At 29.3% G+C, this 23,274-nt stretch overlaps 3 protein-coding genes, 1 non-coding gene and 1 pseudogene across 4 annotated transcripts in view; all 5 read right to left on the bottom strand.

The window, feature by feature from the left end:
* LOC125824718 (enolase) overlaps positions 1–23,274 on the bottom strand; it is a 233,916-nt gene that overhangs the window by 7,743 nt on the left and 202,899 nt on the right. The window lies entirely within an intron of this gene.
* LOC125826794 (peroxiredoxin-2E, chloroplastic-like) lies at positions 945–1,631 on the bottom strand (annotated as a pseudogene).
* On the bottom strand, positions 1,883–2,728 carry LOC125824796 (peroxiredoxin-2E-2, chloroplastic-like). The gene has a single exon (XM_049504146.1). It carries the CDS (start codon positions 2,712–2,714, stop codon positions 2,013–2,015), a length of 702 nt encoding a protein of 233 aa, XP_049360103.1. The 5' UTR covers positions 2,715–2,728; the 3' UTR covers positions 1,883–2,012.
* LOC125824636 (glucomannan 4-beta-mannosyltransferase 9-like) lies at positions 6,430–13,393 on the bottom strand. The gene is made up of 9 exons (XM_049504038.1): positions 12,950–13,393; positions 12,252–12,350; positions 11,462–11,714; positions 8,783–8,893; positions 8,332–8,468; positions 7,562–7,675; positions 7,255–7,454; positions 6,753–6,947; positions 6,430–6,672 (listed from the first exon to the last, which is right to left on the bottom strand). Exons 1-9 carry the CDS (start codon positions 13,277–13,279, stop codon positions 6,510–6,512), a joined length of 1,602 nt encoding a protein of 533 aa, XP_049359995.1. The 5' UTR covers positions 13,280–13,393; the 3' UTR covers positions 6,430–6,509.
* On the bottom strand, positions 22,526–22,598 carry TRNAA-AGC (transfer RNA alanine (anticodon AGC)). Its single transcript has one exon. It is a non-coding gene; the product is annotated as a tRNA-Ala (tRNA).

The following is a 23,274-nucleotide window of genomic DNA, read 5'->3' as shown; positions in this document are numbered from 1 at the left end:
TAACAACATATTCAATATAATTTTACTAAGAGATCTGTATACAAACCTCATCCCTACTTGGGCTCATGTTTTTCCCAACTAATCAAGCAATAGTCACTGTCAGAAGTAGACTTTTGACAAATGATAAGTATGTAACAGAAATACCCAAAAAGGAATATGCTTTAAGGCATCTGAGAATAATAATTACGATCAGGCGATCTTCGTAATAAAAGAGACATTTGGCGATAAGCTCATTGCTTATTTTGGAAGAATCATCATTAGTTCAAAGTTCAAAATGTACTCCCATTCAAATGTTCGGAGCTATGTTATCAGATCTTCTAAAAGTAGTGCATTATTCGAGGATCTGAAATGAATGCAACAACAATTTTCAGAGAGTCCGATAAACTATGGATTAGATGTAATATGTAATAAGTATTCCTGAACCACAACTTGGTTAACCTTGTCAGGAATAACAATTGACAATTCAATAATCCATCATAGTAAAACATTCAAACATAGTAGATGAAACATGCTGCACCAGAATTATAACTAAGCTTCATAATCTCCAAAAACAAACAAAGGTATTTTTCAGTGTCTCCCAGTCCTCGACCTCGATAACTGACCTGACATGGTACGATCATTTTGTAAGTTTGAGTGTTCAACTATAATAATGAAGGCGAGGTGAGTATCTAGACGTGCATTCTCAAAGAGTTAAAGTTGGAGTGCTTAATAGTCAGTCGATGCCAAATTTAAGTGTGTGTTCATGTGTTATGTCTTCATAAATTAGCACAGTAAAACATCCAAACACATAAAAGATCAAACATTCTACACCAGAATTAGAAACTAAACTTCATAATCTCCAAAAACAAGAGTATTATTCATTGTTCACAAGAAGACTAGTAAAACATAAAAGCAAGAATTAGTAGCCTCATCATCATACTAAACAAAAAGAGAAAAAAAAACCTCTAAAGTGCCTTGAGAATATCCTCAGAGCACTGTTAACATTGAAAGCTCCACCTTCCTCCAAATTTCAAGATTTTAACAACCCCATCTTTTACAAGCATGTAATACCTTCTAACACCAAGTCCAACAGGCTCATCACTAAGATCAAGCTCACACCCAATAGCCTTAGTAAACTCCATATTCCCATCACTCAGCATCATCACCTCATCACTGATTCCCAAATTCTCCTTCCAAGATTTCATCACAAATGCATCATTTACCGAAATACAAGCAATTGTGACAACCCCTGTAGCCGTAAAGCTCCTTAGATTTCTCCACGAAACCAGGAAGATGCTTTTGAGAACAAGTGTGTGTAAAAGCACCAAGAACAACAAAAAGAAGAGTCTTTTTTTTACCAGAAGTAAGGTAAGAAACTATTAGAACTACTTACATTGCCCAAAATCTCTTCACAATGTACTCAGCCAAAGTTTTAATCTTTTACTTCCAAGTTAATTTAGGAAAGCATTCCTGAATCCAAGTTGGGTGGCATTATCAGGAATCAGAACAAACGTTCATATTGTAAGACATAATACATAAACAAACACTCAAATTTGGCCTACCAGGCACGTAAACATTCCAACTTTAAGAGTGCACGTCTAGACACCTCAACTTGGTCTCAAGTGACAACTAAACACTCCAACTCGTCGCATTGTTTCTCGTGGACACCCGATGCTAACATGACACATAATTTTTGGAGGTGTCAAGTTGATCATTTGGTAAGTTTTAGTGTTCAACTGAAAAAATAAAGACGAGTTGAGATATCTAGATGTGCATACTCAAAGTTGGAGGCCAAATTAAAGTGAGTGTATGTTTATGTATTATGCCTTCATAAAAAGACAATCCAATAATTCATCACAGTAAAACATCCAAACACATAAAAGAGCATACATTTTAGACCATAATTAGAAACTAAACTTCATCATCTCCAAAAACAAGAGTATTATTCAATGTTCACAAGAAAGCTAGTAAAACAAAAAAAGCAAGATTTAGTAGCCTCATCATCATAATCAACAAAAAGAAAGAAAAAACCTCTAAAGGGCCTTGAGAATATCCTCAGCACTACTAACATTGAAAGCTCCACCTTCCTCCAAATTCAAGATTTTAACAATCCCATCTTCCACAAGCATAGAGTACCTTCTAGACCTAACACCAAGTCCAACAGGCTTATCACTAAGATCAAGCTCACACCCAATAGCCTTAGTAAACTCCAAATTACCATCACTCAACATCATCACCTCATCCCCAATTCCCAAATTCTCCTTCCAAGATTTCATCACAAATGCATCATTCACAGAAATACAAGCAATTGTGTCAACCCCTTTAGCCTTAAGCTCCTTAGACTTCTCCACAAAACCTGAAAGGTGTTTTTGTGAACAAGTAGGTGTGAAAGCACCAGGAACAGCAAAAAGAATGGTTTTTTTTCCAGCTGTGAGGTCTGAAACTGAAAGGGTCTTGAGTTCATCGGAGGAATCGAAGTAAGAAAAGGTGGAATTGGGGAGTCTGTCTCCGACAGATATGGTGGCGGAGATTCTTGAAGTGGCGGAGGTGGAGTATTTCAGAGATGGTAAATGGTGAATGGGTTGTTTGAGTTTTAGAGGGAGAGATGAAAATTGGGAAGAAGAGGAGAATAGATTGGTTTTTATGGGGGAAAGAAGAGAAAGGGGTTTTGGGGTTGAGGGTTTTAGGAGGAGTTTTGAGAGGATGAAGGAAGCAGAAGCAGTGGTGGCAGCCATTGTTGAGCTCTGTGAGTGTGTCACTGTGTGTGTTTTTTGAGATTATTTGTGCTGTCTGTGATTTATCTTTTTTATTTTTTGTTTTTTTTACTCGGTATTCGGAACACATTGAAGCTTCGACTAAATTTAAATTACGCACTTCAGGGCTCATTTGAGGATGGCGCTTCCAACACAATATTTTGGGTATCATTTGAGGTATCATTTGAGAATGGCGCTTCCAACACAATATTTTCAATACCCAGGACTCGAACTCGAGATCTCTATGCTTAAGGATGAAATACTCCTATCAGTGCATCACAATCCATATAAAATTCACGGCAACTATAATTTCTATCACAAATTCTATCCTTCGGGGTAAATAATTATTTTGAAACCACATCAAAGATATAAATCAACATAAGCAAATTTTGTGTGACAAATTCGACTCAAAAGGTATTATGAAAAAAATGATCTAACCATCTTGAAGGACAATATGTAAATACGTCCTAAATTTACACATTGTCCTTCAAGATGGTTAGATCAATTTTTAGTTATGTAATTTGGGACTTATTTAGTTATGAAATAAATTATTTCAGAATTAATGAGCATTACTTATTTTAAAATTATTATTTCATCCTTGAAATAAATCTAATTTTGAGATAAGTTATAAATATAATTTCGAGTTGGCCTTTTATGTGGCTTTTTGGCCACTTTTTGGAAAAGTGGCAAAGATATTTTCAAGAAGTTGACACATGGCATTTATTCCTTTACTTTGTGTATATTACTCATCCATCATAGTTTAATATAAAATAAAATGTATATAAAAATAAAAACTTTTGTGATTTATGACGGATGATAATAAGATTGATCATAATTCATAAGACATACACGTTTGTAATGGTACAAATTACTTTACTAAAATTAATGTGAAAACTTTAAACTTAAAAAAGTATTTTAAATACGAAAAAGGAGTGTTGTTTCGAATTAACAAAAAATGTGCCATACAAATTTTTATTTGAATTCAGATGTTAAAACTAGGGGTGTTGCACGAATTAAACCGAAAAATCAAATCAAATTCTAATTTGTATTAGTTTTTTTTACTTTGTTTGGTTTTTTGGTTTGGTTTCAGATTTAAAAAAATAAAAATAAAAAAACTGAAAAAACCCGAAATATATATGTGTGTGTGTGTGTTTAGAATTAAGTTGGAGTTAACCATTTTTGTCCTTTTTTAGTTATTTGTAGTTTAGTTTATTTTTTATGTTTGGACATCTATAATTGATATACTTTTAAGTATTGTGTTTTATGTTTTACTTGTGATTTATATTAAAAAGTATATTTAAGAAATTCAATATTATATATATATATATATAATTTTTTTCAAATTGCAAATATAACTTTGTTATGTTTCTAATTATTTACATAACCGATTAACCGAACCGAAAAACCCAAACCAAACCAAATTTATTTTGATTCGAATTGGGTTACACTTCTTCATAACCAAAAACTGAAAAACCCAAACCGAATAATATAAAACCAAATCGAATGCACACCCCTAGTTAAAACGTCTAACTTTAAACACAAAATTTTTCACTTCAATTTATAAGTATGAAGTTAATTTTAAAGCAACTAAATAAGCGCCTTCCAATATTTGTACACTTTCTCAAGAGGAGAAAAATCGACCTAGTCCTCTCGTCCTAAGGTTGGCTCCTAGCTAAACCTTCATCATCTGCTTGCTTGGTCACGAAACAGAATAAAGTGAGTGGTTAAATTTTAAATAATTTGCAAACTCTAATTGAAACTAAATTAAAGCCCAATCCCTTTTGTCCACATTTTGAAAAGACCTTTTGAAAATGGATGTTGGGCTTAGCCCATATAAACAGTAGCTAAAAATGATGTTAGGCCCATTAAGTTAATATCTGTATGATAGTAGAAGAATTACAATGACATAGTTGTTCAAGCATAAATTTCATGTGTTTGACGGAATGGAAAGAAAGTGTAATGGAGAGGAGCCGATTCAGGACTAAGGGGCCGTTTGGTTACTGGTTAGAGTTATGCAGGTATTAATTATGTAGGGTTTAGTTATGCAAGGTTTAGTTATGCAAGTGTTAGTTATGCAGGGTTTAATTATGCAGGTACTAGTTATGCAGGTATTAGTTATGTAGGATTTAGTTATGCAGGGTTTAATTATGCAAGTATTAGTTATGCATATATTATTTAATTATGTAGAGATCACAATGCATAAATTATGAACTAATAAATATTAAATTTGTTGTAAATTAATATATATTACTTACAAATAAATAAGTAAGCAAATAGTATAAATTTTCCCTCTTTTTGAATAGAAAGTAAAGAAAAAAAATTCTCCCTCTATACTTAATTGGGAATGCTATTTTTTGATTTTGTTATTTTTTTATGTTTATAACTTATAAAAATAAAATACGATTAATATATTTCAAGTACATTATAATATCCTATTTTATATAATGTAAATATTCTATCAATATGTTGTATATATTGTTTATACAGTTTTAATATACCAAATAAATGAATTATGTATAAATTCATATCCTAAACAAAATAATAATACATGTTAATTAAAGAAGTGGAATATATTTAATAATATATAACGCTATATACAATTCAATTTGTAATATTAATAAAATATTACATTTGGATTTCAAATGAAAACAGAAAAAAAAAGTTGTTCGTGTATTAAAAAAAAGTTAGGAAAATAGCATAGTTGGATAACATTTTCAATGAAAATAATTAAAAATAAATCAATAAGGGTAAATGTGTAATTTACTATTTTAATACATGTATAACTAATACCTGTATAACTTATTCTACGTTCTACCCTGCATAACTTATACATAGATTCCCTCATAAGTTATGTTGGTATTAATTATGTAGGACTACAAAAAACACAATCAAACACCGTATAAAATTAATACATGAATAACTTTTATACAATATTTAGAATTCTACCAACCAAACATGGTAAAAGTAATGCAACTTTTTATACATGGATAAAATGCAACTTATACAGTAACCAAACGCCCCCTAAGGGTTCATCCAAACTTCCTTGAGTGAAAAATTACATTATTTATATTTGATTAATAATATTATAGTGGATGTTAAACCCTTTTTAACTTCTTTGATTCAGTTACTGTAACTCATATTTGTTATTGTCTTGACATATTGATGAGTATATAATATTCAGCGTAAACTCGTAAGTGGGAATAAAGTGTCGCAAAATTAGAAAGGTTATTTCTGATGTAGCAATGGCTCAAAAATCGTATGAATCCCATTGCGTCCCTAGCTCCACCCATGGTAACATCGTGGTTAATTTACCTCATAAGTTCAAACCACGCGCAGAGTTCATCTACTTTTTTCAAATTTTCTTGATAAATTTTTTGGCTCCGCTGATGTTTTATGAAGATATTAGCTCTGTATTGTGAAATTTGAAACCAAATTTATTACATCTAAGTAAAAAGGAAAGGGAAAAAAATTCAATCTTTTTTGCATATCTTCTTTCTTTGTAATATGATGCTGCATTTAACCACAGGCCTCTTTCTGGGAATATACACAAAGAGAACAAACAGGATTCGAGCCCTGTGGGACAGGGCTCGAATCACTTTCATGTTTGAAATTACCTAAAAAGAATATACCCAACTATTCATCTCTTTACAAATGATCAAAACACACACCCCAAAACAAGAAAGACGCGCAACGCCACTTCTTTTGGTGCTACTGAGGGGGAGCACAGGGCGAAAAAGCTTAAGATTCATACCATAAAATCAGTTTCATGCTCGTTGACTAAGAGTTGGGGACGAAAGTGCCAACGTAACCAAATCCAACGATGAGAAAGGCAAATGCCTGAATGAAGAGGTAGAGGAAATAGTGGTTAGTACCAAATGCAATGTCATAACATCCACAGAAGAAGAGGTATGCACCAGCAGCAAACTCTAACAAATGAATCCTGTCGATAAGGAAAACTTTATTAGTCTTGTAAATTGTCCAACAATAACTGAAACTCGTATTTGTAAGATGAAATGTTACCTGTCACCTAGCCTCATTCGATGTTTTTTAAACGCTTTGGTAGCTGATTTTAACTTCAGAGCATCCCCTAATTTCTCTGTGACAATCCATTCGTTCACTCGTCCTGCCTCCAACAAGCCGATGAAGGTGGCCTTAGTACGGTGCAGTGACATTACATTCTCGAAAAGGATCCAAAATACCAGCAGATGGAGTGACCTGTTTTCATTTCAGGAACGACGAATTAGTTAAACTAATAATGCATCAGTTTTAAAGGAGTAAGGTATCGTTTGCTCACTACAATGTCACTCAGGCATATTTATCATGTATAATATTCGATGATTGAAAATCTAAGGATAAGGTGGGATATCTCAAGATTAAGTTTTGAATCATCCCATCCCAGAACTATATAGCCTATGAACCAAATGACCCCTAATGTATCATGTTAACTTTCAGCCGTTAGGACTACAGCGTTATCAAGAAAACGAAGTAGGAGTGATGCAATGCGAGTATAGGGAGAACTGACCTTGGAGTTCCAACAGCATTGAGCAGCGTAATGATGGCAGGAATGTAAACAGCTCCCCACTTCGGAACCTCAACTTCAGGTACTAATACGGTGGCGGGTAATACCACAACATAGAATACGAAAGTAACAATATGAGCTACAACCTTTCTAACGAAGAAGAAGCTGTAAATCACATGAACCTTCTTCCACAAAGACACTTTCTGCAAGCAAACAAAGCCGATAAACAGAAGTTCAACGGGGACTTAGATTGAGTACTATAAACAGTCTTTAGGAAATCGAAATATGGGAATGGCGATTTTAGTATTACCTTGTTTCTTATGATCTCCATACACATTTTCCTGAAGAGATTGGCTGGGCCACAGGACCAACGATGTTGTTGATAACGATAGGCCTTCAATGTACTTGGTAATTCGTTTTTTACCTATATGATTGAACAACGGTAGCAACATGTTATTAACAACGGCCACATACTCTATGTCATTTTCTCGATTTGTATACATGATAAATGATCACCACAACGACTTCAGTCCATACCATATTAAGGCTAATGAACGTCTTTCTTAAAGGGCATGCCAAAACCTTAAAACACAGATAATATGGACAAGAGATAGTATATTGTAGCATCCATTTATCTATCATTTCGTGACAACGGATAAGAAATGTCAGATGAGGATATGTGTGAAAACCTTAAAAGACGGATAATATGGTCTACGGACCACTCATTATCGTGTTTATTTATCTATCATTTGAGACAGCGAATACGAATGACAGATAATATGGACTACAAATCGTGTTCTATAGTGCTTATTTATCTATCATTTCAAGACAACGGATAAGAAATGTGAGACGGAGAATATGTGCAAAAACCTTAAAAGACAGATAATATGGACTCTGGGATCGTATTTTATAGTGTTAACCTATCATTTCGAGACAACAGACAACAAATATCAGATGGGGAATATGTTTAGAAACCTTAAAAGACAGATAATACGAACTACAGATAGTACATTATAGTGTTTATTTATCTTTCATTTCGAGACAACGGATAAAAGAAATGTCAGACAGGGGAGTATGTACCTTGACTGAACCAAGGAACAAGAATTTCCAGCCCTTGAGACTAGCACGGACAGCAAGGTCCATATCCTCAACCGTTGTCCTGTCCTTCCAACCTCCAGCCTCATCTATTGCAGCGATTCTCCAAACACCAGCAGTGCCTGTATTTTTTTTGTTCCAGACACAACATTTCATAGTTACATTCGTTGGACCACAATGAATTCACAGAACATGTAGAGTTCAATATTTTTCTTGGACCACTACTATTATTAGTTGTTGTTTCATTTAAAACTTCATTGAAGACAATTTACACAAAACTAACATGTTGCTTACTGACTTGTCACTTTCAAGTAAAGAGCGGATTCAGAATTTTAAGCTACAAGTTCCTATAGCGACTTCCAAGTTAATTAATAATACAATAGTAGTTGGATGCACAATCAAATATTTATAAATAATGTATACGGAGAATTAATACCATTAAATCCGAAAAAAGCATGTGTAGAAGAGCCAACTTCTTGCTCCACAGAGAAATGATAATCCAATGACATTTCTTGCATTCTTGTCATTAGACATTCATCAGCATTAACTGCAAAAATCACCAACCAATAAATAAATAAATTATTTCATTACAATAACAATAATATATCTAGTGTAATCCCACGAGTGATAGCAATGGCAGAGCTAGAAATTTGGTGAAGAATGTGCAAAATAAAATATACACTCATAATAACTAACATTTAACCTATGTACACGACATAATATTTTAACAAAAGGTGTGCACTGGACCACCCTTCGTTTAAGGTGGTTCCGCCCATGCTAGAAAGGGTGGTGTATAAAGATCTTACCCTCCAATCTTGTGCAGGTAAAACAGTTGTTTCTAACCCTCGATTCGAGTATAACATAAGGTAACACAAGAATTAATGTGAAAATTGAAACAAAGAAAATAACAGGTACTAACTAATACAATCGAAGAATAAACCAATATTTTTCTAACGGGCATTTTTTAAAATGTTTGAGTTATATTCATTTATTTAATTTAACAATTTAAAAAAATTCTCAAAGACACCAAAAATAGTGTCGGCTAGTAAAAAAGAATGTTCTTAGGTCCACCATTTTTATTGCACATGCAATTGTTGCTTAAAGAGGTATAAGACAAAAGGACAAAAATACCCTTGTCATTATTATCAGTAATTCCAAAAATGACCTTGCCTTTAAGAATGTAAAAAGATTTTTCTTTGTAGAAATAGCACTTCCTAATTGGCTTCTTTAAGTACCAAAAAAAAGCTTCCATTCACAGTGCAAAAGCAATAGGTAAATGTTGTTTTAGATTCTCTTAAAATGTCATCGGGTGAGTGTCAGAATTTACAAATATAATCTATTTTTTGTAAATTCGTACAATAGACTCATCAATAATTTTGGAGAATCAAAGCAACATAATATTTTCGGAACATCAAACATGAACGTGTCAATATTTTCAAAGTCAAAACCAATATAGATTATTATGTTGCTCGAATTCATTAAAAATGTTATTGGGTTTGACACATACGTATCAAATATTGGAAAAAGCAAAGCAACATAGGTGGTAGGTGATAGGGGCATTTATTGTCCTAGTAATAATACTTTGTAATATTAAGTGTTTCTTACGAAACCAAAAATACTTTTTTCACTTTAATCAACTCCTTTTTTTAGCATGCACCAGACAAAACAACTTTTAGCATAGCATAGAAATTCTTTTTTTTTATCAAAAATTAAAATTATTACTAATAATGAGTACTTTCTTTTTAATTCCATATGGTGTTCGATATCAACCTTGAGATTTAATTAAAAGGGGGTAATGATTCTCTATCAAAGATGATTTCATATTCCAAATTTGAATTTGAAACCTCTAGTTAAAAATAAAAAAAATACTTACCGATTCACCACAAACTTTTACGACTACACTTGAACTGCCAATTCAGAACTAGGGCCAAATTTCATGAGCCACCACAACATGACTATATGTGGCCTAAAAAATACTGGCCTACAAAGATTGTACCTAAGTCTGGTCATTATTATGTACACACACAAAAATATTGGTAATATGTAAAAGTCACCGACAGTGTAGATGAGTTATTATTTAGTAGATAAATAATATAAATATATCATGAAAGTGAAAAAAAATAAAGGTTATTATTAGCTAGTGGTTATATATAATTAAAAAGATGAGAATCATAAAATGATATATAGAAGACTTTTTCAAGATTTATATTAAGCTTTAGTAAATAGAATTACCGTATCGAGAAGAGATCTCTTACCTACTCGCTCGATGCGCTACGAAATTCTAGTGAATGCCCTTATTTAGCATTTTGGTGGATTAATTAATGAAAATCACAAAATGCTAGATGACTTCTTCCACAAACTAAGTTTTGGTAGACAAAATTATCGCATCCTGATAAAAAGAAAAAGGAGTGGCCTTTCGAGAAAAAAAAACTATTGGAATGAGATCTCTCATATAAAAAAACGGAACTAAATACTCGCTCAGTGCGCTATGAAATTCTAATGGATTCCCTTAATTTAGCGTCTTTGACTTGAACTTAGCCATCTTCCTATCCTAAAACCCTAAACTTCACCCAGAGGCGAAGTCAAGATTAAAACTTTAATGAATCAAAATGTCATTGGTTCATTAAAGGCTAAATAAGCATTTGAACTTTATTGGTTCGGACTACATCTAAAGACGGAATCAAACTTTAAACTTTATGGGTTCAGTATGCCACTAAATACATAATCAAGATTTAAACTTTATGAGTTCAGAATACAATTAAACCAACTAACCATTTGCACTACTCAGGATTCGTGCAAGACTGTCCGGACACCATCTTTATCAAAAATATTACTCCCTCAGTTCCATTTTATGTGAGGTAATTTGACTCGGCACGGAGTTTAAGAAAGAAAGGAAGCCTTTTAAAACTTGTGGTCCAAAATGAATTATAGAAATTTGTGTGGCTGCAAATCATTTCATTAAGGATAAAATAGACATTTTATAGTTAAATTCTTACTTAAAATAGAAATGTGTCATTCTTTTTTAAACTGACTAAAAAAAAAGTAAATCACATAAATTGAGACTGAGAGAGTACTACAACTACTATATGAGGAAAGTTAAAAAAGTAAAACTTACCATATTTCCATCTAGCTTGAACAAGGGAAAGTTCAGGATTGTGAACTAGAAATGGAATTGTTTGCCATAGAAAATCAGGTTCAGGTTGGAAATCAGCATCAAAAATAGCAACAAAATCACATTGTTTCACATAAGAATGCTTCAATCCTTCTTTCAAAGCACCTGCTTTGTATCCACTCCTATTGTCCCTCACTTCATATTTTATATTTATCCCTTTGCTTGCCCATCTTTGGCATTCAATTTCCACCAAATTCTACAACCAAATTTCAAGAATCACAAAAGGGGGTTTAGGGTTTAAATCCAAATTTAAAAAAATAATAAAAAACTTGCAAAATTTTATAGTCTGTTTGGCCAAACTTTAAAGACTGTTTGCTTGAAAAAAGTGTGTCACAAAAAGCACTTTCGAAGAATAGCAACTTGTGTTCGATTAATTAATTTGAAAAGTAACTTTAATAATATAAGAGTTGCAATTTATGCTTAATCAAGATTCCGAAATGTTGGGTTTACTTCCAAATTAAGAAAAGGTTCGATTTTTACAACAATAACATACTCAGGTAGTTCCACAAGTGGGATCAGAGAAAGGTAAGACGACATTACCTCTACCTAAGACAACAGAGAGATTGTTTCAGATAAGCTTTCGATTTGAGACATTCAAGAAAAGGTTCAATTTTTACAAACTTTATAAATCCTAAACCAATTTCAAGTTTCAAAAAAAAGGGTTTCCAGGGTTTATCCATAATGTAAATTAATAATAATAATAAAACAATTTTTACACTTTTTTTTACAATACCTTAGTAATGGGGTCTGTTGAATCATCAAGAACTTGCACTATAATACGATCAGAAGGCCATGAAAGTCCACATGCAGCTCCAATTGAAAGCTGATAAACCTTTGTAAACAAAAAAAAAAATTAGAATTTTACCTAAAACAAAATTCTAATAAGCAAACGTCGAGAAAAAAATACTAATTTTAATGGACAAAGTTACCTAACACATATACTGTATAAGACATTGAGGTAGCACATATTTGATGAAATAGTTAAAATGCATCAAAGAAGTTTTAAACAGTTTCTTTCCCTAAACATATATCGATGAGAGGTAGAAGATATCCATTGGAATACTTAAAATACTTCACAAATAAACTAGACGATTTCTTTTCATAGCAGATACCTAATGAAATAATTAAGATGAGTGCATACCGACTCTTGGTGAATAGAGTTACTCGAAACTTGGCTAACGTTAGGATAATTTTTGAAAATTTATCCTCAAATATCTTTTTCACCATAAAATTTGGTTAGATTTTCATAATCTAATTTTCAAGCTCTCAAACTTTAAATTTTTTTCCCTAAATAAATATATGTCCAAACACAATTTCAAAATTTCAAATTTCAAAATCTATTATCAAATGAAAGTTTATTGAGGTGCACGCAAACGGACTCGAACACCAAGAAAAAAAAAGACAAAAATGAAAAGAATAAAGAATGCAAACCTCTTTTTCATTATACATTGGAATTTGAACAAGAACCATAGGATAAGATGAATTGCCAAGCTCAACATCATCTTTTAATGGCTCCCATTTGTATCTTTTTTGAGGTTTTGAACCAAAAACTTTCAATAAAGTAATGACAACAAACATGTAAACTCTTTCAATAAACAACATTACAGACATAGCAAGACATAAAAACACTGAAATCCTTAAAAGAGGAACAATCAATGGAGCTTTGATTTGTCCCCACATTATACCAAATTGTTCTGTTATATCATCTCTTGTTCCATAAAATGTATCAGAAACAAGATTTGTTCTTGATAACCCCTCCATTATTAAAAAAAAAAAAAAACAGGGGATTCTTGAAAATGTGAAAAATACAGAAAATAGCTCAAACCCACCACTAAATTCTGCTCTAAAGCAAAAAAGATTCTTTTTTTTCTTCAGAAAATGGTGGGGTGGTGGAAACAGGGGATTCTTGAAAATGTTTTTTTTTTTCTTCTAAAAAATTGCAGAAAAAAGGTGAGATTTTTTTTAATGCTATTGGAATGTCAGAAAAGACAGACAAATAGCTCAAACTCACCACTAAATTTATGCTTCAACAATAAAAAGATTCTTTTTTTTTTCTCAGAAAATGTAGGGAAAAAAACCAAAAAAAAATTTGAATTTTGCAACAAAAAAATCAGAAAGAAGGAAATGGGGTTGTTCAATTTTGTGTTTGAAGAAGAGAAATGGGCACAAAAAACAAAGCAAAAATTTGTTTGTTTTTTTGTATGAGAGTTCTGTATTAATGGCTATTGAAAAATGTTTTAGAAGAGAGAAGATGGAGAGAGAAAGAGAGGAATGGTTCTCTTTTTATAGAAGCTCTACTTTGCCTTCTGGTTTGTGTTGCTTCTGTCTTTTTTTTTTTTTTTTTTTTTTAACTTTCTATGTTCTAATATTTAAAACATATATTATTACACTTTTGATCCCTCAATTATAAATTTTAATTGGTATTTATATGTAATTAGTATAATAGTTTATTAAGTATATTAAACTTTTTGTTAATTAAAATGTGTGATTCTGAACCTTTTAAATAAAACTATATAACTATTGAATATGGAGCAATAGTCTGGTGCAAAGTTAGGGAGCGTTAAGGGGTTCATCTGAACCTCATTTACTAGATAAAGGACAAATATGATGTGTATACAAAAATAAAATTATTTTCTTATGTATACGTAATAGATATTGAATTACATTAACTTATTTGTGTGTTTCCTTCTTCATATTCTGAATCTTCTTAGTGAAAATCATGATCCTATCACTAGTAATATTACAAATTACATATCAATAATTGAATAGTTTAGAACTTAATACAATAACAATAATATATCCAATGTAGTTTTATATGTTGAGTCTGAAAAAGGTACGATCATCCCAACCTTATCCTTGTCATTGTGAGGTAAAGTGGTTGTTTTTTCAATACACCCACGATATTGGTTTACTAACAATAAAACATTTCAATGTAATCCCACAAATTGAAATATATAATAGTAAAGTGTACACATACTTTACCTCTATCATGAATTAGGTTGTTTTCTGCAGGCTCTCAGCCGAGAAGAAAAACAATTCAAAACCCTCCACTCTAGGTTAGGACTTAATAGTTCGTTAAATTTGTGAAGATTTACAAAATAAAATAAAATAAATAAATAAGACCAAAATTCATAAAATTGAGAGTTTAAATATGTTTAATGAGAAATTAAGACCAAAATTGTAATTTATTAATATTTCAAGGGATTAAAAGTGTAATTCATTTATTTTCAAAATAGGAAAACACATGACAAATATTATTTATTAAAATTTTCCAAACAACAATTGAACGGTTCAAATATTTAGTGCACGCCGGCAATACGTACGGCAGTTATGGGCCCCCACTTGTATGAAAAAAACACATATCGTGTGAATTGTCCAAATTTAATTTTGTATAAACTCACTAAACACAAGTTTAGTAGGTAATTAACTGTTTATTCAACGGTCACTAACGTTTATATTTTTTTTTAAAAATTGGCATGCAAAATAATAAATTTCCATATTAAACCAAAATAAAAAGTCATTATTGTTTTTAAGTAAATTTACGTAGGAACAATGGAGAGGGATGGGTTATTTGATGATCACTCAACGTCTCTTTTTATCTTTTAATTTTTTTTTACTTAAATACATAACCTATATCATCATATTCTTTAAAATTCCCTACATTTGAAAAAATTACAAAAATTCTCGCTCTCTCTCCTATTCTCAGATACACCGCGTAAAATTCTCAAATACATCACTTTACGCGATGTATTAGTCGTATACATCACTTTACATGATGTATCGGGACATACCCGATGTATCTGAAATTGAGACATGATATATCGGGACGTTGAGGGATATGTCCGAATTCCACCAAATTTAAAGGATCTTTGTAATTTTTTTTTTTTTAAAATAGAGATAGAATGTCACTAGCTCTTAATACATGAATTTGTGTAATTTTTTTAATTTTTTTTGTGTGTGGGAGGAGGGGGGAGGGGATAAGGCATAATAACATATTTAAATTATGATAAAATTATTAACTACTTATATATTTAAAGTATGAGGGGAAACTCTTATTACTGTAGTTCTATGAAGATGTTTGGAAGCTAGTAGTGTACGATAGTCGATAGAGAGAGATGATTCAAAATAATAGGAGTAATTAAATTAATATACACACGTCTATTATTAACGGTAAATAATCACTTAATCAGCTCAAAAGTATAACACCCTTTACTAAAAATTATCTTATTTCTCGAGACTTGAATTCATTATTTTAAATTAAAATTGAAAAAATATTTAGCATCCCATCTAAATTTTTGATATGTTTTTTTTTCTTATAAATGTGGTCGATGTTCTAATTAAGCAAAGTCAAATATGTAGTAAGCTAAAAAGGAGATGTAGTTCCTTGATTATTGGAATGTTTTATGATTAGTGACACATAAATGCATTTTGTTGCAAGTGATAGGACAATTTTAGTTTTAGTTTTTGAATTATTATACTTAGACATAACTAATTAAGTTTCTTTTTTTAAAAAATAAAAATTAGTAGTACAATTTTAGGGTAAAATTTTCTAATATTTACTTCGACTCAATATGAATATATGACATGACATCTATTGAAATTTATATGATTATTATTTAATTATGATTAATATATATATATATATATATATATATATTTTCACGTTAATAAATTCTTCGTTATTTTCAGAGGGAGGAGGAAGAAGAAGGAAAAAATTGTTAGAATCAATTCTGTGAACGCTTCCTAACACAAGTAATTTTATACTCAAACTTTAAATTCGAAATCTCTAATAAAAGATAACATCATTTTTCAATTTCATTATAATATATCTACCTAACAATCATGATTATAATATAAATGAAACTATATATATTTATTTATTCTAAAGTATTTTTTTAATTGCCAATTTACATCCACGCAAAATAAATTCCATTAATACAAAAGGCAGAGAAAAGGGAGCTTTCTAGGCACATGCTACTTTTATGTCACATAAATAATGGACTTCTCTTTGACCCTATACAGTTGTGATGTTAAATCATCCACCAATATATTATTAAATAAAAAAAACTAAATATATTTTTCTTCTTTTATTTGGAGAATTTGAACTAAAGATGCAATTTCTTTTGGGGAATAAAAATTGAAATTACATCCAAAGATGAACTTGTAACTAAAAAAGTTTGTCACCTTTGAATGATAGAAGCTAGCAATGTTGTGATCCAAATTCATGATACGCATTATTCGTAATAGTTAAACATATCTCTCAAATTATTATTTTTAAATCGTATCATCATCAAGCTTAATAGCACATGTATCATATTATGTACTACACTTATACGTAAGAAATCACGATATTAACAATACGAGGTATTAGCTATTCTTGTCTAATACATCATATTTATTTAATGTAACAAACAAAACATTCGATAAAGAATAGCAGCATAACTAATCTGATTATATATAACTTATAATTTTAATATTTTTAACATACTATATTCAGTACTATTTTTACACATCTTACTAAACGAGCCTAGTTTAATTATCATCATCAATTTTGCACAGGTAGGGTTTATAGGAATGTGGTTGGTAGTACAAAATGCACTCAAAGATACTAAGACATGAAATTGATATTAATATCTATTTATCTATCTAATTTTTTGTAAAAATAAATCCCTAGCAAATTAAAACTGATGGCTAGTTTGAACTGTTGCATTAACTTCAAACTTGTTAAAGAAACTGCTGTATGGCAGTGATATTGGAAATAAACACCTAACCTCATTTATTTCAACACTTACTCAATGTCTCAATTGACCTAGACAATACTTATTGCTAGTAGGAGATGGGAGGTGATGATAGATATTTCGTAAAATTAATCAGATATGCATATGTTATCACGAGCATACTTTTAGTGTTGGTAGGAGATGGGAAGTAATGATACACCTTCCGTAAAATTAGTTGAGATGTGCACCTATTATCACGAACATTAAAATTACAAGTATATCCACTAGACATTGTTGCTGGTTTTCCATATGTTATTCGGTATTTACTTTGGGGTTTGACTAAATTGAACTTGTGTTGAAAAGTTTTATTTGAGATAAAATGTTTCTTATGAAAAGTGATTTCATTCTCAAAATTCAAACTCGAAATATATGATTAAAACTAATCATATAAAACAAACCAATATGAATTATGATAGATAATTGAGATATCTTCATTCTTATTTAAAAGCTTTTGATTCAAAATTTGAATTAATTGAGCTTTAATATAGATATCAAACATAGAATGAAAAATAAATACAAATTTATATATGACGAAGTAGAATTCCAGTGGATAAAAGTTTTTTTGTTTTGAATATGTTTTCATTATAAATGAGTTAAGCTACTCTTAAATTAATTATTTAAAAATAAAGTTTGATTTTTATTAAATTGTTCTTATATCAACCTTATATAGCAAACATGGGACCTAAAAACAACTTCTTCATAATTAAAATAAGTTTAACTTGGACATAATACAACTTGAATCAAAAGCCACATTAATTATATATGTCCCTAATCATGTTTATATATATATATATATTTACTAATTAGAAAAGTTGTCATTGTTTTAATTTAATATATGTAGGGATATAGTATAGTATAATGGTTGGTTATCATTGGATCTTATTATGGGATTTTGATTAAAGATTTCCATTAAGTGTTCTCAAAGCTTTGATCATATGGCCTAATTATAATAATTTCATCAGTCATGTAAAAACTTTTTTTTTATATAATTATATAAACTCCACTTATTTTAATTTACGTATTTTACTCTATTTTTTAATCTGTTTAGAAATTATCCTTTTTATATTTATTACTTTTCTTTAATTTCGTGTTTAGTCAAACTAATTCCAAAATCATAATGTCCAATTCCTGAATCTGCACTATAATTTTTGAAAATTTTATTAAATATATAAATATATTGTGAATTTAATTATTATTATATATTTACATAAAATGTCAAAAAATAAATTAAAATTCACATAAAGCATGCAATGATTGGAAAGAGAAGGATAATTATCATAAATCTTGATTATAAAGTCAGTTAGTACTAATTAAGCCAGAAAAAATTGTGGGACGTTTAAATATTTTATAGGGTTGACCTCAAGTATAATTAATCAGCAGTGGAGAAAACTTCTCGATAGAAACCTCTTTTAAAACGTTTATTACATAGATAAATTAATTATTTAAAATACAACATTCTTTTTAAATATCTGCATAAGTTTTAAAACTGCAAGCTTGTTTTAATTGAGATTTAATGTGTATAATTAAAGAATTAAGTTGATATATTTTATGCGATTAACTTATCTAAATCATCGCTTGAGAAAGACATAATTGTTTCATAAAATTTAAGTAGAAACTAGAAAGTGTCTAATAGAAATATTTTATCATGTGTTTAGATACTCAATTGAAATAAGTCATAACTCGATATAAATGTATCGAGTGACAAATCTAAAAGGTTATAAATGTACTTTGCCTTCCATTTTTTTTTATCACATGTACTAAAAAAAAATTTGATTTCCCAAATGCTACAACATCACGTGTAACATTCCTTAAATCAAGGAAAAAAACAAAATTATCTTATAAATATCTTTGTATAGTAAATGGTAGGCAAATTTTATGTTATTTTCAAACAAAAACCAAGTTATGGTATGTCCCCATTTTACCATGAAAAGAAAAGAAGAAAACATTCCTAGTACGTCGGACCAAAGTAATAAATTAAGGTACACCAAACAAATAGGAAACTCTAAAGCTATCTTGATTAATATTCGAAATTTACTTATTCGACTGATTTATTTAAGAGAAAGTGCTCCTAATACGAAATTCTTTAGCTTTTTGGATTGAATTTGAATTTTTTTTTAAAAAAATAACTAAGTAAAATGATTTGAAACCTCTAATCTCAAGAAAAAAATAAATGAAGTAATATAATATGTTTGGACGAATTAATCTTATATTTTGTATTTATCTTCAATACGATCCAAAAATAAAATAAAACTTGACAAGTTCAAAATGCGTAAAGTTTATTCTAATTTCACCTCTAATGAGAAAACATATATAAACATTATTTCTTTAAACCACATTCCAAATTTTTTTTTGTTCATCACATCATGATTAATTTATTTGACTTCCTTTGATCATCTAAAATTGACAGATCATTCTTCTCATTTTTCTTTTAATTTTGTTATTAAAACTTGATAAATGCTTTTAGAATCTCTCTAGGTTCTTCCTAAAAATATTTCAAGTCTAGGTCATTGAAAAAAAATAGATCACTAAAATAAGGATATTTCATAAATGGTAGTATATCTTATGATTAAAATATTTTATCATATTTTATTATGAGATAATAATTCTTCCATTTTAATATAAATGATATGTAAGATAATTAGCTAATACCTCAAATTAAACATAAGATAAAATTAATTTCAAATTTTATTTCAAAATTAAAAAAGTTGACCTGAAAAGTTATAATATATCCAAAATAATGGATTTAACTTTATGTCCAAAATTCATCATATATGTTTAAAATTCTCCACTAAAAATCACTTTTTATCTTCTTCTTTTTTTCGACTCACTTAGCTTACCAATCAATAGAGTTGAATCTATTTTTGAGTTGTCAGTAGCAATTAAAAATTAAAATGCATGCAACGTAGTTATATATATAAAATGACTCAAAAGTAGCAAAAAATATACTTCACTAATTCACTTTTTTTTTTTAGTTTTTGTTCGGTAATCGTTATTTCTATGAAAAATTGACAAAATTTAAATACTTCACTAATTCACTAATATTTTTTCTAGCAAAAACGACTCATAACTAGCAGGGTTTGACCTCGAAAACTCATAACCATCCCATGCACCCTTTATAGTATTTGTTATTCATTCTTTTTGTTAAGACTTTGGTTTATTATACTAATTAGAGCAATTAGTTAGATTATCATTTGGCTATATTCAAAATTGATTAATCCTTCTTCTCATTTTCTTTTGACCAACTCAAATTGAATAATCCTTCACAAAAAATAGTAGTACTATAACATAAAAGGTATCAATAATAAATAAAATAAAATGATTAACATAAGTTGATATAACCCCAACATAGGAGATATTTAATTACTTTATGTTTCATGAACATTATGATTCAAATTAATATATGGTGGGGTTGTGGACATATTGGGTAAAACATCATCAAATTAAATTATAAAATGTGTCCAAATCTAAAATCCTTTTAATTTTGTCCTTTTAAAATATAACATTAGTCAAGGTCACTAATTGTCGGTGCCACCAAAAAAACATGCTACTACTTCCTCCGTTTCATAATATCTTAAAATATATTTATTTATTATATTAATAAAAGAAAACATATAATTTATAAAAAAAAAATCGTATAGTATTTAAATTTAAATTTCAAAATCTTAAAAAGTTAATTTAATCCAATAATTTAGCTTTTAAAATTGATTAAATTAACTTTCGGAAAGCAAAATGTTTAATATCGTTCATATAATTTTTGAATATACAAATATCATTTTCAAACTCCTACACTAATTTAATCCAATAATTTAACTTTAAAAATTGATTAAATTAACTTTTTAAAAGCAAAACATAAAATATCTTTCATAAATTTTTAAATATTTAAAGTTCAATGTAAAAATCTTAAATTAATTCAATTCAATAATTTAACTTTAAATATTGATTAAATAAACTTTTGCAAAGCAAATCATGACAACTATTGTGTGGTGGAAGGAGTATTACTTACAAGTGAAGAATCTAAAAAAATAAAAATATTTTAATTAATTAAATTATTCATTTATTTGTTTACATTGACCAATGTGTACAGATTCATTAAAATCACTTAATTACGGCCATTTAATATTTTATTCTCGTTTTAATTTATCATTTGAATCGGGAAGTGAATTTTTCATCGGTTATCCCTTTTAGTAAATGATCTCATTTATCCTTTCTACGTAAAATATTTTTTCTTAGGGAAAAATGTTAAATCTTGATATTACACTAGACATCGATAAAATATTTTATCTAAAACTATACTGAACAATATATAAATAAATATTATACTGAAATCTGACATTATTATCCAATTAATTTAAATTGTAGCCTTTCTAGTATGCATGTTCATAATTAAAAGCACTCAACAACCATTTTCAACTATCAAAAAACAATTAATAATTTCCCCTTATAAATGTGCATATGGACACATATGATAGCATATATTTTATTTATATTTGGCTAACCAATATACTTTATACTTAATTAATATCTACTGACTGGCCAAATAACTTGTCCTAATAAGATTAAAATTGACGTTAAAATATGGTCAAATAATCATATTTCTAACTAAATATGTCTTTAATTGACATTAGAAACATGGTTTTAATAAAAAATAAAATTTCTAACTTAATAATTCTTGTCTTTTCCTTCTACTTGTTTGGTTGATGTTTTTACGTGAAATATATAAAAGCACGAACAAATTAAAAATAATTATTGCTACACTTTATTCCAAATTAAAGCAAAAGAACAAAAATAATAGAGTTCAAACACTGCACCAAATACAAGTTGATGAAAAAGCAAAATTTTTGAAAAGTATAGTAGCTTAATTAATTATAAAATGTTTAAAATGTGTGTGAGAGATATAATTTGACTAAGTTTAGGGTAAAATACATATTAAAACCTTGTAAGATAAATTTTTAGGTCCAACTAGTAGTTGAAAGATTATTAACTTTGAAGATGCCAATAATATGTTGTTATTTCACGATGGACTTAAAAAGGGACAAATGATAACTGTCAAACTATACATATCTTTTTCGATAATACAAAATACCTATACATATGATAACATTTGCAAAACACACCTAACGTCAAAATGCATATAGAAATACATATGAATACGAAAAACAATAGTGATACAATTGTGTTCGTTGATACGAAAATAATGAACTCAGGAACAGTGAGAGCCCAGAAATAAAAATGGAGATGCGGGGTATCGATCCCCGTACCTCTCGCATGCTAAGCGAGCGCTCTACCATCTGAGCTACATCCCCATTATGTTAAATTTCTTTCTCATTAGAATGTTAGTGAAATCCTTAATCCTTCGTTTTAGCCGTCTCACCATTCAATTTTTTCGGATATAGGGCTGTTTATTGTTAATAAATCAATCGAACCGTAATTTGAACTAATTCGATTAAAAGAACTAGCATTTGATTTGATTTGACTTAAACTTTGAAAATCGATACAAATCTGGTCTGATTTACTAGAAATAATCAAATCAAACCGATAGATTAAATATATAAATTTAATAATTATTTATATATTATTCAATAAATAAAATATTTTATTAATTAATGTAAAGTCATTAACTTTACCATTTTCTCAAGCTCAACACTTCAATTAATTTTAATCCAACTATTACAGGATCAAGTCCATCTAAATCCTTTATTTAATTACTCTTTACCTACCCTACCTCACATAATTTAATAGACACATTTTTTCTTAACTAAAATCACTTTATTCGTGTAATAATAACTCTAATATTTCTTAATTGAATCGATAATTACTTTCACGTGAATTGTTCATGTATTGGGTGTTCACGTTTATCAAAATACTAAAAGAATTTATTACTTTCAAATAAAAAACTCAGACCAAACCTAACCGACAATAACCATAACCAAACCGACGATTATTTTTTCGTTTGATTTGATTTTAAAAATTTTAAGAATC

Source organism: Solanum verrucosum, unplaced genomic scaffold, assembly GCF_900185275.1.
Source record: "Solanum verrucosum unplaced genomic scaffold, falcon-dt-bn FXZP01000125.1, whole genome shotgun sequence".
Classification (NCBI taxonomy): domain Eukaryota; kingdom Viridiplantae; phylum Streptophyta; class Magnoliopsida; order Solanales; family Solanaceae; genus Solanum; species Solanum verrucosum.
The sequence above is the reverse complement of the archived record's forward strand: the minus strand, read 5'-3'. Positions and strand labels throughout refer to the sequence as shown.